The sequence below is a fragment of the Paroedura picta genome, chromosome 8 (assembly GCF_049243985.1).
Source record: "Paroedura picta isolate Pp20150507F chromosome 8, Ppicta_v3.0, whole genome shotgun sequence".
NCBI lineage: Eukaryota > Metazoa > Chordata > Lepidosauria > Squamata > Gekkonidae > Paroedura > Paroedura picta.
Window position 1 is genome coordinate 30,686,874 of NC_135376.1, and position 20,305 is coordinate 30,707,178.

At 40.5% G+C, this 20,305-nt stretch overlaps 1 protein-coding gene across 2 annotated transcripts in view; it reads left to right on the plus strand.

The window, feature by feature from the left end:
• PAX3 (paired box 3) overlaps positions 1–20,305 on the plus strand; it is a 127,648-nt gene that overhangs the window by 79,056 nt on the left and 28,287 nt on the right. For both annotated transcript variants that reach the window (XM_077348925.1, XM_077348924.1), the window contains exon 5: positions 13,576–13,781. In XM_077348925.1, coding sequence (XP_077205040.1) covers positions 13,576–13,781 — 206 coding nt within the window. The remainder of the gene's footprint in view (positions 1–13,575; positions 13,782–20,305) is intronic.

The window sequence follows — 20,305 nt, forward strand, 5'->3', positions numbered from 1 at the left end:
AGGGTTATGTTTTTAAGGTGGGGATTGTTTTATTATTTTTACCATTGATTGTGGGGTTTCTATTATTGTAACCTGCTGCGAGCCAGCACCACCGAAAGTGGCATGTAAGAAATCAAAATATCGTAATCGTAATAGTAATCAATCATAATCATAATCATAATCAAATGTAGCAACTGATATATGTGCTTCAGGTTGCAGCAGTGGATTAAATTCATTTAATTAACTCAACATTTTGCAACTTGTAGATTTCAGAGAGTTCCCATCCAATTGAGCAGATCATTCTGTACTACATAGTCATTCTGAATCATTTTTTTTTCCTGTGGGAAACATTTCAACTCTATAATGAAAGGACATTTCTCTTAGTAGTCTCTGTGTACAGTATGTGGCAAACATTCCATCCAGGCACAGACTACAGGCAGCTGACAGGGTGAGAAATTGTTTGATTCTTGCTACTGTGGCTGTACTTTGTCATAGTTTCACATTTAAAACCATGTCCTATGCATGAGCAGAGTTAAGCTGCAGTTGTTTTCTTTAAATATGTTCTCCCTTTTGATGCTCTCTGATGATCAACCAAAGTACATATGAGCAGATTAATAATGCAGCCTTCAGTTTGCCTTTGCATATTATTTTGGGCTTTTAGATGCTCTGTGTACACATACAAAGGGAACAACTTGAATAGTTCCATTGTCAGCTCAGCTAAATTGTTTGCGCTCTGCTGCCATTCTTCAAAGTCACGAGCTGCTACACTTTTTTGGGTAAAAAAACCCAGTACGTTGTAACTGCTTCCAACTGTGCCAACAAAACACCACAGCATAACTGTTCATATGCATAGTCATTTTCAGCATGAAATGGTTTAACTAATGATTTATCTCTTCCACTGCTGTGCTGTGGGCAGCTGTATGATTGGTCTCTTTAGCAAGTCAAGTAATTTCTTTAACAAAATGTTAACGCACAGATGGGCCGTAAGCTGTCAGTTCACTATTATTGTGTGAGCATCTGCTGGCTTTCAATGTACTGCTTGATGTATTCAGCCACTTACTTAGCTGCAACCTTCTGAAAAGCAGCACCTCCTCTGATTGGCAAATAAAATGTTCATTTGTCTCTTCTTCCTATTGTTTTGTTTTGGTAACACATGTCAGCAGCTCAATTACCCAGTTCATTAACAGCTCCCAATGGTCACGATGGCCAACCCATGATAAGGCCAACAATTGGGGCACATATGGGCAATAATAGCCCGTCTCTTGGCAATTGTAAATAAAAATCACTTGAGGGTTTTTCCTTCTATGCCCCAGACACTTTCCCCCATTTCCCATTCCTGTCCAAAGCACATTCATTGCTCCAAGACTTTTTTCTCCACAAAATAATATTTACAGTTAAGCTGAGAACTCGTCCCACTTAATTCTAAGCATTTTGTGGGCAGCTTAGAGTGGTTACTAGCTGAATTTATTCTACCAAGGTGTTGGTAAAGAAACAATCACCTCATCAATCAAAATATTTAATTAAATGGCAACACTTTTTCTTGTCTCATGAGGTTTCTCTGAGAAAGCAATGTCTGTGGGATGTCATCAGATACATTACCCATTTGAAATGTCATCGTAAGCATGTCTTTCACAAATAACAGTTTTCAAAAGAAAACTAGAAAATCTATATTTTATGGCCTTGAGCCAAAAGCGCTGGTGGATTGGCCAGTAAGACAAGATATCATAAAAACAACAGATTCTCACTGTTAAAACCATGAAATAGCTGGTGAAAGATGGCAAAAAATTGGCAGCTATTCTCTTCTAAACTCTTGAGTGGTTATGAGAGAGTTTTCTGCTTAGAACTGGGAAGATGAGTTTTTTAAATACTGCACTTACTAGAGAGTCAGTCCCACTAAGCTCGGTGGGGGTCTGATTATGCTGCACATTTAGTAATTTATATTTATACCATAAAAGGATTAAAGTAATTTACAGCCAGATGCCCAATCACTTAAACAGAAGAATTTGAATTTAATTACATCTAACACCACTGAAACCTCCAAGGCTAAATCAATGTAATTCCAGCAACTGTGCTTTACTTAGATGGTTAAGTAGGCTCTTTTAATATTTGCATTCAACTGTGGAACTACAAGTTTAGCTACATGTTACCACTGTAAAATCTCTGCAGATTCTAAAGCTCAAGGTATTGCTTAAAAACAAAGCTGCTGCTTTTCCCACTTATTCCTACTGCAACTGAGATAAATGACTATTTTTCAGTTAATTAAAAAAAGGAAATTAAAAATGCAGCTACCCAACAAGGCTGTCCTGAATAACTATTAACTATTCATCACAGTGAACCTATTTTAAAAATACAGCATCCTCCCCAAATTCATCCATTTATGCTTCTTTAATGTAAAATATAAACATTTGTGTGGAAGTAAATTTCAGTGATTTCAATGGACTTTAGCTCATAAATGTTAATTCATAAATGTTATGTGGATCCCATTTAATCCTAATTATTATGGAGTAAAAAAGCAATTGTTACTGCTGCAGTTAATTATTGAAGTGTAAATAAGAGCTTGGTCATTAGTGTTAAGAAATTCCACCAGTGTCTGCACCAGATGATTTGATTATTCTAACGGCACACAAGCTTCTATCTGGTTTCCAATGGAAATAAAACTGCCAAGAATAGCAGCAGACTGACCACGGTGTTGAGTTTTGCCATCATCTGTGTATGAATAAAAGTAATCTATAAGGCTGCCAATCAACTGGGTGATATTGACCCTTTCAGCAGTGTATTGCTTCTTGGGTATTCCCCTGTTTACAAGATAGCTAGTATGGAGATATTGTTCTGTTGAAACATCTGGAATAGGCCCCAGTGAAAGCTACCCAAATAAGAATATGATCCTACCTAATATCAAGTAATGAAATACTTATTATGGGACTGCCCAGAGTGGAATATGTGAAGCAATTCCCATCTTGCAGTACCCTACTGCTGAAGATGCCAGCCTCAATTACTGGTGAAACTTCAGGGACCACGATTATCAGATTGGGCCACACAACCCAGAAAACCCACAACAACCTGTTGACTCTAGCCATAAAGCATTCAAAGTCTTTAGCTTTTAAAATTCCCTTGAATGATTGATGTCTGAGTAGCCAGGTAATAGCAAGGCCAGTTTTGTCTAATAAACAACTGCGCTTGGGCCCCAGCCATTGTATGGAGAAATTAGAGCCTAGGAAAAAAAGTCTCAGTTATATTAAATGACAACAAGCTGTGACTTAGGCCAGTGGTCCCCAACCTTTTTATCACCATGGACCGGTCAACGCTTGACAATTTTACTGAGGCCTGGGGTGGGTAGTCTTTTGCCAAGGGACATTGCCACCACTGCCTGAGCCCCTGCTCCACTTGCTTTCCTGCCTGTGCTCCTGACTTCCTGTCGCCTGCTGGGGGGTGCTGCCAGCAACAGCTGCGCAGTGCTATGCCGAGGGGAAGCCCCAGCCATGGCGGCCCTGGAGAGCACCAAAGGTGATCCGGCGGCAGAGTGGCAGGGCAGCCCCCGAGGCAGCATCCAGGGAGGAGGACTAGGAGGAGCCACGGCCCACCGACTGATCCACGGACCGGGACTGGTTCCTGGACCGGGGGTTGGGGACCACTGACTTAGGCCATTTACAAGTTTACCAGAGATGGATATAAGCCTGGAGACAAGAGAGAAGGTATCTTCCAGATCAGAGTTTCCAAAAGAAGTCCTGTGTGTGTGTGTGTGTGTGTTTGTGTGTGTGTGTGTGTGTGAGAGAGAGAGAGAGAGAGAGAGAGTTCTTAGGCACTTGAAAGACTATATTGGATTGTAAATTAACATATAAATATGTAAGGCTGTCAGGTCTGGGTTGGGAAATACCTAGAGACTGTGGGTAGAGCCAAGAGTGGGGCGTGAAGTATAATGCTATGGAATCCACTCTCCAAAGCAGCCATTTTCTCCATGGGAGCTGATCTCTTTAGTCTGGAGATGAGCTATAATTCCCGGGGATCCCCAGGTCTCATCTGGGGACCGGATTCCCTAGTAACATGATCATTATGGAGTTAAATTTAGAGCTATTATTATAGTCTGAAACCAAATTTTAACCTTGGACTTGCCTTCTTCTTAGTGTCAAAACAAACCATACTAGCTATAATCCTTTAAATTAGAAGGATTACACACTCATGATGGCAGACTCTACATTTGTTCAGTAGGGTAAACAATCTAGCTCATTTTCTGTATTATTGCCCACTCTAATCCAGTTGTATGGACTCATTTTTTAAAAAAAATTCTGACTGGTAGTTAGAACAAGATCGCATTACCAAATAGCTTTCTGTTGAACAACTAAGACAAATATACATAAAGTTGCTGTCATTGCATTGACTTAAAGTTCTGTATTCTGAGAAAACCTTGAAAATTGTGTTCTGTGCTTTGTATTTCAGACTTTACACTGTAGTGACCTATAGTTTAAAACACATAATGGTTGTTCTGCGGTCTTTAATGAGGTATTGCAATGTCCAGATGATGAATGATGCAACTTCTGTCCATGCAAACATCTCAGATTGAGGAGCCTGGAGAAGGAACAGTCCCCCCCTCCAACCCATGTGATTTTTCTGTATAGATGAGGCAGGATCACATGAACATGGCTCTCATCCTCTTCATATTTACAATATCTGAATTAGCTTGTCTAAAATTATCCTTAAAATGACATTTTCACTGCAGTACTTTTGTTTTTGCAGATTTACTTTTTGATGAGATTATGTGAATACTCATAAGTGTTTCACTGACATAGTTAAATTAGTGTTTCTGGGTGGATCCAGAACAGAACAGAATTTAACTGTGGAAAATTTATAGAATAATATAAAAAACTACATAAAGTGTCCATATTTTTTCATCTGTTTGTCTACTTTAGAACCACATCTGAACAACTTATCAGAATGAAACTGAATATGTTAGCTGTCATTCCTCATCTGAAGCTGTATAGGCCATAGCCTAAATAGGAGCCTCACGTAAACCAACATAATCTTTGTGGAGAGAGAAGAAATTGTACAGCTAGGAGAAACAAGTAGATGGGTTTTGCAGCTCAGTTATTTCAGATATTAACATATAGTAACTAAGTATATTCAAATGGGTCGCTGTGTTGGTCTGAAGCAGCAGAACAAAGGTTGAGTTCAGTAGTGCTGAAATGTGCAAAGTCAGCAGTGTGCATGATTCAGAAACATATGACGAATGTCCTGCAAGGGGCATTGGAGGAGAGATGTATGTTAGTTTAGGAACTTCCTGATGTATTTCAAATAATCTCCTCCAGTGTCCTGTAGGGATGTGCAAATAAAAAGAAATTGGCATATTTTGGGTTCAACGCGAACACAGTATATTCTGAATCACCCAAATACCAGTTATGGTACTAGGATTTGGGTTGGCTTAATTGAGAAACTGAATTTTTCAAGTCTGAGGTATTTAATAATAAGAAGAACAGTGGGTTTTTAAAAAAATACACTGCTTTTCACTATCTGAAGAAGTCTCAAAGTGGCTTACAATCACCTTCCCTTTCTCTCCACAGCAGACACCCAGTGAGGTAGGTGGGAATGAGACGTCCCTGACAAAACTGTTCTATGAGTACAGCTATAACAGGACTGTAACTAGCTGGCTGCATGTGGTGGAGCAGGGAATCACACCCATCTTTTCAGATTAGAGACTGCTGCTCTTAACTACAAGCCATCAAGCAGCTGATGCACAGAGAGGCCTCTCTTTGTGGATCAGTTGTTTTTTGTGGGTCAAACTGCCCACTTGCACAGCCCAAGCTGATTCAGCAGAGACACTTTCCACAGATCAGCTGTTTTTTGGACTATGTATAGGGGGTCAATCTGCCTGACAAAGATTCTCTTCCAGGGATTGGCTTTGGCAGTGCAAGAAGAGCTGGTTTGAACTGCTTCCCCCACAGCCTGCTAAATAGCTTCAGGGATCACTTGGAATGTGTGGGGAGGGCCAGTTCCAATACCACCCCATGCGGTGATTCCTGGAGAGGCTCTTCTGGGAATTGGTTGGGCTGTGTGGGGAGGCACAGTTCCTACTGCCTCCCCACACAACCCATCAAATGGCTGATCCCAGGAGAGGCTTCTCTGGAGATCACTTGGGCTTTGAGGGGAGGGCTGGTTCCAACTATCTGTCTTGTACAGCCTGGCAAACAGCTGATCCTGCAGAGCACTGGCTCTCTCTAGGATGAAACTGGGGTCTGCTGGGATGCCTGGCTTGAGCTGGGCATCCCAGCAATCCCTGCCAAACAGCCTCCCTGATCCTGTCCTGGCTCCTCTGTCTTGTAGCTGGGTAAACTCAGTTGTCAGTCAGAGGAGCTGACTCCAACAGGGTTGGGGAGCACAGGCATGGAGTTGACCTGTCAGCTCCTGCCTGCCTCCCCTTCCTGCTGGACTCCTCTGACTGGCAGCTGGGTAACCCCAGCTATCATTTGGAGGAATCAGCCCTAGCAGCAGACTTGGGAACCAAATCAAAAGCTGAATCTATTCCTGATGGAAACAACAGCAAGAACCGCAGATGGACCTATGGTGTGAGAAGACTGGAGAACTGGTGGTGATGGCCAAACTAACTAATAAATATAATAATAATAAATAATAAACTATGGTTAACAAATGGCCAGTTGAAGTATTTCAAAGACACTGGGACAAATTTCTGATAAGACTATAAAACCTAACCATAATTTCCTATTTGCTTTCTGTAACTTTATAATGGAAAATAATGTTTTCAAAAAGCTGAATCTATTCTGAATCAGACCAGAGAATCATGATTTGTGTTTTAAACTAAAAACAAACAAAAACACCCTGAATCAGTATTGACCCCCCCCCCCACTGCCCCCAAAATTTAGCTGAGTCAAATGGGCACTCTTAGTATCCTGATTGTCTCTATGGGGTGTTCCTGCTTCTTTGATTTCTCCATGCGTACCTCTTGAACAGTACAGGCTGAATGAACACAGGACAGAAAAGTTAGGATTGCCAGGATTCTCTCTCTCCTCTCTTTCTGTACAAACATGTTTCTCTTCACAAGGAAGTCATGCTGACCCTATGCTAATGCCATCCTAGTTTGGCTAAATATGTTATGCTTCATCAAGATGTATAGAGTGCTTTTACACCACTGTATGGATTTTATGCTGCAAGGTTTCCCATCTAATACCAAGATATTCAATATATTGGATAGAAAAGTTAGCTTCTTTGTCTTCTTGCTATTAATTTGTAGATACTGTACTGCATAGTCAATGTTTTAATAAGTCAATAAACCTTTAGATATTTTTATAAGTTCCGGCTTCCTTATATACATCTAACTTCAAGGACCCACTGGTCTGGGGGTTGTTTGTGGGTTCCAAGCCTGGGACCAGATAGCAATACCCCAGTGGGACCCTGCAGGGATCTCTGACATAGCAGATGGCAGGAAATTCCCTGTAAAGTAGCCAGCAGCCATTTGTAGACCTCTTATCTACTTGCCTGTCTCTGTTATATTGTCTTTGATATTAAAGCAACCAACCTGCCCAAGATGATAATGTAAAACCAATACAATAAAACAGAACAAAAGGCAAAGATGGTAGGCTGTAGAATATGAATAAAATGTCATTGTCCTTTGTAGTTTAGGATGATTCCAGTCCCAAATCTGTAGTGAAAGGAATTTCATACAGATATGGGATTAAATGGCAGATTCAAAAGCCAGGTCAAGTAACCTAAACTACTTGGCATGAAAGAGCTAGGCAGTGCAGCCTGCTGCAAAATGAGTTCCTACATCCTTATCTTAAACAAACACACAATAATGTATGTGGGGAGGCTTATATATTACACAGGTGGCTGCATACTGACATTAGACCTTCTGAATTTGTCTCCTGCTGCCTACCATATTCATAAGTAATCTGTACACTCCTCCCAGGGTTGTGAGCACTTGGGGAGTTGCTAAGTGTCAGAATTTATTTGTACTATTTTGATTAGCCCAGACCTGGCAGGGGTTTATTTTCTTTTTAATGACCCCTTGCTGTGTATCTGAGCTTTCAAAAGAAGGCTGAGGAGAGGCATGGCAGAGTATTACTGGTGGGAGGAGGGGGAAGAAGCAGAAGCAGCCCTGGGCTGGAAGGAAGCTGTGTGGAGTGACTGTCTCTAAATTCTTAATTATGTTTTAAGACTCCAGTGGGAATGTTTCCTTAAATGGAAATGCTTGTGACAAAACTGTTCAGAGGCCATTTTGTTTTCCTCATGATTCCCCCCCTCCCCCCCCCGGCAGTAAAGAACTCCTCAGGATATTCCTCTACAGTTTAAGCAGCAGCTGGGGAAACCTTTTGGTTAAAATAAACAAGGATCTAAAAACAATACTGCTACAGCTAGTACTGCCTTCACCAAATGTGATTTATTAGAAAGTTTCTGAAGTGGCTTAGTCTCTGTGACAGTTTTTCTGTATACTTCTGTATTAAAATACCAATATTGTATATCTTATGTTTTAAATTTTCAAATTCAGTAGCTTTACTATTGCTATGGAAATAAAAAAAATTGAAAGGAAGCATCCAGGTGCTGAAGTCTCTGGACTGAAGAGACATGGATTAACCCCTATAGAGCATCCAGTTCAACCTCCTCTTAAAAAAAAAAAGAAATCCACACAACCCCTCCCCCCTTCTCATCTACTTCAGTTTTCTTTGTGTCTCCTGCATCCTGCTAGGCAGGTGTCAGAGCCCTGAATACGAGTAAAAAGGCCCTGTTGATGGATACCACAGATGGAGCGTGGAAATTGGTAGAATAGGCCTCAGCCACAGGCCATTTCTAAGGACTCAACAAAAGCCGCCAAATAAGTCAACAAAAAATCCCAAAGATCACAAAGGGAGAGTGTCATTTGTCATTTACTGTGAGCCCGCGAGGGGGTATCAGCCTTACTTGCACTCCTCCTCCTGCCTTGCACCCGAGTAAACACGATAGAGGTCACTCACATAGATTTCACTACAAAAAGGATACTTCAGAACAGAAAGCAACTAAGAGGCCCACTACATACCCTCCAACTTCTGAAAGAAGAAAATAAGTGTACTTGTTTTATGGAACTGAAGTGTACAAGGGGTTCATCATATAAGAGCAATGAGTCTAAATTAACCAGCTGTAGCCATGTGGTCTAGTTCTAAGCTCTATTTAAAAATATATATTACTTATATTTCCCTGTGATCTGTAAATGGAACCTAAGCAGAGTTGCGCTATTCTAAGCCAATTGATTACAGAGGACTTAGAAAGGTATATCTGTTCTTAGGATAATCCAAATTAATCAGGATTTCAGGCCCTATTTCATGCTAGTAAGGTTGACAGATCCAGCTTGCTTAGTAAAGCAAATGGAATTTTGCCAGCCAAATAAAATCGCAGTAACATATCTACAACAGGGCTTTTTCAATGATGGTACTCATCGGTGCTTAGAACCACCACCTTTTTAATCGGGTTTTCCCAAGTCTTCAGAGGGTATTAGAGGATATCAGTGCAACCTTATATATGAATACACACAGCTCTTTTTAAAACAACAACAAGAGCACCTCAGTACAATATTCATTATTAAATTCTGCTGGTCAGTTGAATGGATAACGATGACTTGGGAAAATGAGCGGTAGAAAATGTGAATCAAGAGAAATGTGTAAAAATGCTGCATTGGAAGTGATCTAGCACTATATTAAAGCAGTTCAAAACTGTGGTACAAAAGAGTGAAATGAGAACATGGGAAAATTGACTTTTTTATAGCATTGACTATTCACTGATGAAGCGCAGAAGATGTCTCTTCAAATAGTTGTACATTTAACTGTATTGTGTTTGTAATAAATATATGGTTTCAAAATGGTTGTCATGTTTTGTTTCTTTAATTATTCAAATGAAACATCCTGCTGAGAGGAGAAACAATGAGCAGGCTGAGTGTTTGTGTGTATTATTTATTGTACAATGTTTTTCCTAAGTATGTCTATGATGTTCTTTGGGGAACTGATAATTACAGAATTCCATGTGGCCAAATCCCTATGAAATTGTGCAAAGGGTTTCTGTATAATAGTGTTAATTTGGATAAAGTATTTTCTGGGGCCACCAAATGGGTCATGAGGGGTGAAAGGACAAAGAGCTGCTTTATAATTCTGTAATTCCTTCTTTAATTAAACTTCATGGCTATTCCACTGGTGGTTGGTGCTTATAGGTTTCTTCTCCAATTCTTAAAGGAGGAATTTGTAATCCTGTGGAGTCTGACTGTTGTTCTGTACTTGTTTTTTTTGGAGACTGATTGCACTCTGCTTTCTAATTCTACTGGGAGATAGTTCAGATTCAAAGACCTCTTGGGGAAGTGTATCTGAGTGAATGTAGGGGAATATTTTTTTTAAGATTATGGCACAATCCCACCAAAGGTAATTAAATCCCATTGAGTTTCATTGGAGATAACCAAAGTGCAGGCTTATCTTTTCCATTAAAATCAGGCTGGCTATAAATCATTTACGTTTGACAGGATCATAACCATATTTTGGTTTATACAGGTAAACTGGAGAAATCATTATAGTCCTGCTCCTTTGCTATATTTCTGCTCCTTTATGTATTAAGCAATGTTCATATTCAGTTTTCCCCATGTACAATGAAAATGCAATAAGATCACAAGGCACAATGTGTGATTTTTGAGTTATTGCCAGTAGGAACGCTAATTTCCCTCTCTCTCATGACAGCTTCTTTCCCTTTCCAGAAAGCTCCCACAGCCTCCCCCCATTTACTGCTTCCTTTTCTCATTTCCACTCAACAGCCAACATAACTTTATCTGCCCCCACCGTATCCAGCTTTTTTTCTTCCTTCCCAACCCCTGGCAGCCTCTCCCCATGAAATCTATGGCCCAGTTTCTGGGTCCATTTGCACTGGAGAGAAACTGTAAGAACTAGTGAGGAGCATATCAGTTAGGCTTGCATCCTTCCCTCACACTATTTCTTCTTTTCCTTGCCCCAGCAAATTCCAAACCCTCACCTTTCCCTACTTTCTTCTCATCTTTGTATTCACCCACCAATCTACCTTTTAGCTGCCCATCCATCTTATTATTTATGCCATATATATCCTGCATTTCTGTACAATGGGAACCTAATGCAGCTGGCATCATTATCCTTGTTTCCATTTTATCCTCACAATAAACTTATGAGGTTAGTCTGAGAACAGGCTGTGATGGACAGCAGTTTGAAAGTCCAAGTGCTGAAATAACAGCAACAGTAAGTGAAAATATTCACTAGGCAGAAAGAGCCAGAGCGACAGGCTGTTCTGAATGCTCTGACTGGCTAGCAGCAGCTGAGAGGGAATTGTGCTGACAGAGATTCATTCTGATTTGGATGCTGGTCCAGAGAGCAGTTTGATAGATCCTGAGCTGACCGACCGTCTGCTCTGAGGAGAAGTTTTAGAGAGATAAATTTTGACTGAGAAGCTAATCTACATTTTATCTGGACAACTTGCCAGTGGGAATTTGGGCAGTAAGGTTATACTTCCAATTCAGGCCAAATTAGAAGGAGAATCCTTCTAAGGAGAGGAAGATCCCTTCCCAATTAAAAAGAAGAAATCAGCTATAGCGATTTCCTTAAACTGGTTAAAGTTTCAGATTAGCATTAGATTTGAATCCTCACTCTGCCAAGGAAGCTCACTGAGTTATTTGGTGCAGTCACACAATCTAAGCCTAACCTAATTCAGAGGGTTATTTGTGAGGATAAACTGGAGGTAAGGAGGAAGATGTAAGTTCCTTTGAGTTCCTTTGTAGAGAATAGTGGGGTATAAATGTAGTAAATGAATAATATATAAAGCTGAAAAGGCAAGTTGATTGGTGAGTGGGAAGAAATGAAGAATCTGAATAAGAGAGAATATAAAAGCTGCTGGGAGAACAAAAAATGTGTGGTGAAGGGAAAACAGGAGGAAATTTTTATGGGTTCTCCATTAGGCCCAGTTGGCAGCAACATGCAACTGGACTTGGCCTAGTGTCCAATTCTGCATAACTCAGCTGTACAAGCTACCAGAGGATGGAAGTAGGAAAAGCTGAGTGGGAGTGGGCAACTAAAGACAGGTTGATTGGTGGGTGGGAAGGATCAAAATAAGCAGAAAAAAAATGAGGTTATTAGGGTTTCAGGAAAGAGAAAGAGACAATAGTGGGGAAGAAAATGAAAGCCCCTCTCCACAAATCTTTTGGGTCCCATGCTTTTAATGCTTTTAATGAGAGGTAGCATAGTTAGTGGAAGTTCACAGGGTGACCTTAGGCCACTCATGTAGTCTTAGCTTACCTCACAAGGCTGTTATGAGGATAAAATGGGAGAAGAAGCATGTAAGCCACTTTGGGCCCTCATTTAGGAGAAAGATAGGTATAAATGAAGCAAATACATAAAATAAGTACATTTCTAATTTATTAATACAAAGTTTAAAAGGCGTATAATTTATTGGGAAAATGTAGTATGAGAAAACAGAAAATGGCATGAAAAATAAAGAATTATAGGTTCTATTTACATAATGGAGAAGTGAAATTAAAATGAATTTTGGAACTCAATATTACAATATTAAAAAACGACCCATGTTCTTGCAAAGCAACCAAACATAGGGTCACTAACCTCAGCCAACAACCCATTAATTGGAGGGACAGACATGCAGATACACAATGTCATTTCTGGTAAAAACCTGGAAATGATGTCATTCTGTTAGGAGGATGCATAGAATTCACCCCAAACTCTGTGAGGTTTGGGCAAATCTTAGACTATTACTCTGACATAGCAATGCCACTTCTGGTTTTTCTTTGGAAGTGATTAATCTCCCTGTAAAACTTTTCTCTCCATTTTCCACCACTGATCTGTAAAATACCAATTTAATCTCCCCCTACCCTACCCAGACATGTAGTATATCTTTTCCATGACTATCACCTTATGCTCAGTACTTGGGTAGACATTTTTTCCTAATAAGTTTATAACCACATAGCATGCAGAATTCCCAATGGCCATAAATTGGGGTTTGGAGAACTGGAATAGTCAGGAACAAAATATTGCAAAATGCTAGAAAAATATGGCCTCTTGACAGTAGAAGCAGCACATAGAGCAAAGATTCCTGAATCTTTTGTAACAACTGAGTAACAACTGTAATTATTGCATAAACAAAAAAAAATCATCTGGAAAGGCGTTAAATAGGTCCCTAGACAATACAGCATCTTCTAAATTCATTTGCATTGGGAGCAACCATTGTTCTTGACGCTAATTACAGTGACAATGATATAGATTTAAAATATTTAAGGACTGTTATCAGAACTGATTTAAGAAATACCCTTGTTGAATATATTTGAAGATATAATCCAAGCAAGGAAATTGGAATCTAACTGGAGATATTCCAAAAGGAAGAAATGTGAGCATATTCACTGAAGGAACTATTGAGAATTATTCACTCATTTGAATGAACTGCGCTGCAGCTCTCTCAGACAATGATGGTCCTTGTTTGGGTCAGTGGATGATCCTAACTTATTTGAATAAACCGTTTTCATTCAGTTCCTCTTTCCTTTCTCTAATTTAAACCAATTTTTGATTTCCCCTCTGATAGCCAAAAGACTAACTGATATTTTGTTTTGTTTTGTTTTAGCTTCAGCACCGCAGTCAGACGAAGGGTCTGATATAGATTCAGAACCAGATTTACCATTAAAGAGAAAACAACGTCGTAGTAGAACAACCTTCACAGCAGAACAATTAGAGGAGCTGGAGAGAGCCTTTGAAAGAACCCACTATCCTGATATTTACACTCGGGAGGAACTTGCACAAAGAGCTAAACTCACTGAAGCTCGGGTCCAGGCAAGTATTACTTAAAAGTTTCCTAAATATTTCCTGTTAATTAATGGATGAGCAGAAATATTGATGCTCTACTGTGCCATTCTTATATGGATGAATTTTCTTGACAAAGAGAATGATGGAGATACCAAGCATGTTCAAAGTTCATAGCGTAGAAGAAATTTTCTCATTTTTTGGGAAGGTTGATCTAGTCCATTCCTTACATGCATCCATTGCACAAGCAATGTCCTTGCTGGGTTGCCAGTGGAATGCGTTTTTTAAAATTTGGAGTGGCATTCACAGCACTGAGCGAGGGAAATGAGTCAGCTGACTGAGTCACCATCTTCTTTTTAAAAATATCAGCTCATTTCATGATAGAATCTGCAGTTTAATTATATCTCCCCCCCCATAACCTCCCAGAATGGTTCCATTAATTATTGGTATGTAACCTTGTAAAATGGTGCTTGAATGAGAACTCAAATTTTAGGTTCTTTAAATTTAGATTATGAAAGCAAATTGCTAAATTATGTTTGCTTTCTTATGAGAGATCTAAGATTATATCCTGTAGATCTAGGTTAAACCAAGATATAGTGAACTGAACTCTTCAAGCACCAACAGACCCAATTCCTTTTCTGTTATACGCAAAATAATTGTGAAAATTGAGTCACATTTAATTGTGCGGAACAACAATGAATATTTAAATTCAAAATTTAGATCTGAATCAGAGGTACCCTAAATATTTGCATATAAGCCTAGTTTTTCAGCACCTTTTTCACACTGAAAAAGCCCTCGGCTTATATGTGGGTTTATTATTATTATTATTATTATTATTATTATTATTATTATTATTATTATTATTATTATTATTATTATTATTATTATTATATTTCTTAAACACCTCCCCTCGAAGGCTCGGGGCAGTTTATAGCATATATAAAACCCCCAACAACACTTAAAACCAATAAAAATACACAATAAAACATCCACCCCCTACAACAAGATGCAGAAGTAATTGAAATTAAAGCCTGCTTCAGCCAGCCAATCGTTGCATTGCCTTTTGCAAATGTGTACTGCAAGCTGAGCTTGCTCTGGCAGATTGTAGGACATCAACAGTTTGACTGAGGGACTCTGATCTTTCTTTCATTTTGCCTTCAATGGCAAAAGGAATGACAATGCTGGATGGGAGAGCCTGTGATAATGGAGCATTACCCACCCTCAGCTTATATGCAAGTCAATAAGCTTGCCCAGATTTTGTGGTAAAATTAGGTGCCTCGACTTATATGCAGGTTGGCTTATATGCATGTATATACGGTAAATAACTTGCAGAGGTTCCTGCCATCTTATTTAAGGGTTATTAAATTATGAACAGACCAGTTGTAGCTGAATGCTTATACTTTGCTGGATGATACGTGACCTAAAGACAAAAACAATCAACTTCCACAGCTTCATCACTTGCTACACCTGAACTGTTCTACCTGTATTAAAAACGAACAAAGTAAAGCAAACTATGGAAGAAATTGGGCTTTATATTTTAGAAAATTAAATGACAAAATGTTTCAACAACCTGAACTTCCAATCTATAATTTCACAACTGGGTTAGTTTCCAAGCCATCCTGCATTTTATTCATTTGAATCTCTTTTGCATAACTCTTCTAACTTGAACTATGAAGGGAAATCTCATGTATAAGCTGTATTTTGAAATCCAGTGGGAATAGTTTTATTATCTCAAAACATTAGCTGAAAGATATGTTTCAGAAACAGATGATGGGGTTCAAAAACAATGGAATGTTTATGTGGCAACTGAGAACTGATTGGTTATGCATGAAAAAAATCTTTGAGGATTTTTAAGAACTCAGTTTGTCAGAAGTCCTTTAGTTTCTTGTGCATGTAATTTTGGGATGTGTGAGCTTTAAAAACAACATTGAATGTTCATATTTTTTAAAAAATAGTGACCCTCAGCTACAAGAAAAGCAGAAGTATCATTAACATAACAGCTGTCTTAATGTGGCTTTAACCCTATGACTCTTTACATTCCTTATGGCTTCCTTGGGTTCCCTTGAGACACATCTTGTCCCACACTTACTTATGTGATCTACAGCTTAGTAAATTCCCTACTATGTTGAACATATGGACTTTTTGCTTAAAACAGCATGGAAGGATAAAAAGCCCAGTCAATCAATGATTAAAATACCAGAACAATACCTTCTGGGAATTCAAGATGATCTGAAGTTTAAGTGACCTAACTTGTGGGTATTTGTTAAAGTTTTTTTTTAAATAATGGATACTGCATCTCTGTAGTTTTTTCTTGCCGTGCAGGGGAATACTTTTTCGCCAAAGAACCAACAAACACTTAATGGCATTAAACAGGCCACAATTTTTATTGAACGATAGAGTGTTGACCAGCATGGGGGAGAACGGAACCAGCCCTCTTGTGGTCCCCTGGCCACAAGGCAGCCACATGCAACTTCATCAGGTATGCATGGGGCCCTCCAACACCCCACCGGGCTCCCCATGCCCCCAATGCCCTGATGGATATAACGGGGAGGTGACCACCTTTTGGGAACCCGTTGAGGCATGAACCTCTGCTGGGTTCCGGGCCACCCGGAAATGCGGATCTGCCGTCCCAGCTCATCCTCCATGAGTGATGGCCTCCCGGCACCGCTTACCCACAGCCTCTTACGGAGGCCCCCCACAAAAGCATGCAAGCACGCAGGCTGGGATTGCTTGTCAATGGTTCCTCCCCCATGCCCAAAACCCGAAAGTTGTGACAATAGAGAATTAACAATATACCAAAACATATGCATCATGTATATAAATTTTTAACATTTCCTTTAAAGTATTTAAACAAACTGCTGGTACACACCCGAAAAAACTCCCCCCTTTTTTTTTTTACACTTGACCTAACTAAATTAAGGGAGGGAGGGTGGGCAATCATGGCGGCAGAGAAGCGGGAAAGAGGCAGAAGCCTCTCAGCCGCTTCCTAATAAGGTGCGGGCAGAGGAGGCTGGGAAGAGCCGAAACCGCCCCCTCCTCCTCCTCCAGCCTTCCTCTGCCGTGCTGCCAGCAACCGCCCCAGGGCTCGCTGGAACTTGCAGTCCCTGCCCTGCCTTGATCTTCGGCGAGGGCTTCCCCGTGACGGCAAACGCGCCCGGGGTAAGTCCCATTCGCCCTTAACAGCAATCACTGATTTTCTTCTTCCCATTGGATCAATGGTCACGATGGGTAGCCATATAATTTAGAAAAATCTTCATATTTTGGAGAGCGCACTATCCCACACCAGGAATATGGTCCGACTCACCACTTGTTGCCGATCCAGGTGAATTTCCACTGCCACACAATGTTGGTGCTGGTGTGGGGTGGTCTCATGCGTGGCATGACAGGCCCTCAGTTGGCCCATGACAAGGGAATATGGCTAAATCTGTTTCTCCTTCTTAGCCATTGGCCTCATCGGGGCCTATATTGGGCCTGGGACGTGCATCTGTGGAAGAATTGCGCCATCCTGGCCTGGCTCCTCCTCACCTGTGCTTGAGTATGATGTCCCAGAAAGAAAAAAGAAATGCCCCAGAAAAAAAAGAAATGCCTGGAGCATTTTTAAAAAGAACATGGCACATGTTTTTTTAAATGAAAAGGGGCCCATGACACCCTTCAGCATGGTGAAGCCAGGGTGGTGACCCTGGCTGTCATTTGGGAGTACACATCAGGGAGAGATGGGGCAAATGCTTCTCTGTGTGGTACCCTGAAGGGTCAGGGCAACCTGCCCCAACTCAAAAACCATGTGGTAGCACAGCACAATAGCTCCAGTGCTGTAAGTGTTAGACAAAAACAGACTTGTTGTGGCAAACATCCAGAAACATAGAAGGTATAGGTAGAGATAGAGGCAAGGAAGTAATATTAACAGTGCAGCCTGAATGGAGGGAAAAAACAGGGGCAACTTGGCTGCAAACAGGCATAACAGGCAAAAATATGCTTTCACATTTTGATAACATAGGGAACTTTACATTTTGAAAAGATAAAGTGTACCATTAAGTCCAACCTAATAATGGTGATCCCATGAAGTTCTACCTCAAGGCAAGAGAACAGCAAAGGTAGTTTGCCTTTGCAGTCCTCTGCATAGTAGCCTATGTTTTCTTGGTGGTTTTTTATCCAGGTGCTGGTCCTGCTTGACTTCTGAGCTTTTATGAGATTGAATTAGTCTATTAGGGATGCTACCATTTCTGATATTCATATGCATGCTGCCTCCTACAACCTAGCTTCTGGATACTTAACTCCCATAAAGCTTTCATAAAATTTGAAGCCTTCCTCCAGGTTCACAGGCTCTTCGTCCAACTGAATTGGCTTTTCCATTGGGAGAACCACTGAAGATGGAGGAAAGTTCCTTATGCTTGGAGGATGGTTGGATCCACCCCACTCTTTTCTTGCCTTTCTCACCATCAATATCAGATTGTGACCAGAAATTTGCCTCTTTTTGGTTGCATTATAAGAGCCAAAAAGGAAGGGTGGACTATAAAAATCAAGTTATTATTATTAAAACATGTATCCTGGCACTGTCGCATAAATAATAATGAACTATACATTTCTGTACAAATTGAATACTGTCATTGGTTATGATTCTTTATGGACATACCATAACAGCACTCTGTCCCTAGTCAGCTCCATGTTGAATATCTAGGGTGCCAGCTCTGGGTGGGGAAATACTTGGAGATTTTTGGTATGGAGCCTGAAGAGAAAAATATAATGCCATAAAATCCATCCTCCAAGGCAGCCATTTTTTCCAGGGGAACTGAACTTGGTCAGCTGGAGATCAATTGCAATAGTGGGAGATTTCCAGGTGCCACCTGGAGGTTCACAGCCCTATGAATACCCAGCTTACTTTGTATTGGAAAAATAAAGCAGTAAACCAGCTCAGTTTTAATCTTTAAAACAAAACTATAATTTGGATCCCACCTAGAATTTCCATGCACAATGAGGCAGGGTGAATTTTGTCAGTTCTTCCTCTTGTGGCAACCCACAATGGCCCCTAGTATTGCTCCTGAGGAATGGGATCCTTCAAGAATAGGGGGAATAATCAGAGATATCTTGTGGGAGGGGGGAAATCAACTAAATTGATCTCCCTTCATCCTGTAGGCAGTCTAAGCAGGATTCAAGCCACTGCATAAGACTCCCGCCCAGTGCTGAGATAGCAGTTTTGCCTCTATCTCCACTTGCAGTTACAGACACTCACTGAGGACTTACACAGAGTGTAAAAGTTGAGATTCATTCTGTTACAATCTGAATGAGTTATTTAATTTTAGATCTACTTCATTTTCTTTGGTGGAGATCAGGTGAGTTATGATCTGGAAGTGGACATATTTTGGGGCTCAAATCAGAATATATGTAGGTTTGACTAGATATCTACTGGAGTACCAATCTGATTCCATTTCTTTAACTTTTTAATAGCTACATGACTGGAAGAAATAATCTAAATGCATTAACCCCCCCCCAAATGCAGTGATGATTAAGTTTCAGGCACAGGAGATTTGCCAGAAAATTCACACAAATGCAGACCTATGCTCTGTTTCCTGCTCCAACCCTGTTTAATGCCATATCCCTTCATTCCAGTTCTTCCCTCTGCTAATTCAAGCCTGTTCTTTAGTATCTCAGCCCTGCTTCACATAGAGACTGTCAGTTCTGGGCATTGACTGCAGCTGTTATATGATCAACAAAACAGAAAACATATATAATAATTGGCAAGTTTTATTTATTTCAGTATTTATACCCAACTTTCCCCTTGACACAGTTTTGTACAGGATCGGTATGGAATATTGCTTAGATCAGTGGTCCCCAACCTTTTTTGGGCCAGGGACCGGGGGGGGGAAGAGGGAGGCATGGGCACCGGCGTACCAGTGGACGCAAATATGCTGCGTTTGCACCCACTGGTGCCCAAACCTCCACCTGCGGTGCAGCAAGCGCCAGACCGCGCAGGGGAGGGAGGGCTCTGCGGCCCGGTACCAGTCCACAGATCGGGGGTTGGGGAACACTGGCTTAGATCACTGGACTGGAATGAGGATCTAGATTTAAAACTCTACTCTACCATGTTCATGGGCTGCTCCCTTCTCTCAGCCTTAATCTTACCTCACACATATTTTGTGAAGGAAAAAGAGATATGGAGGAAATCCTGCTTTTTTGAAGAAGGATAAAATAAAAATGAAATAGCCATACAAAATGCTGTTGGTTATAATCTATCATGTTTTAAATATTAGTTGTCAAAAACATCAATTGCTTAGTAGGAGGGCGTGTTAGAGCCTGCAGAGAAAATACGTGACACAATAATCTTGGAATGAATAAGGCCACAGCTTTATTACAACTCCAAAAGGAGCATTGGTGTGGCATGATGAGTAATCCAGCTGAAACGATCAGCAGACTGCAAATAACCCAAGGTCCCAGATGGCATCCTGGAGTACCCACCTAGGCATCAGCCTATGACATGGAACTCCTTGCCATCTGAAACCCACCCTTGGAAGGTGGCTTGATGGTGACCCAATGGGCATAAGCCTCTTGCTGGCTCCCCA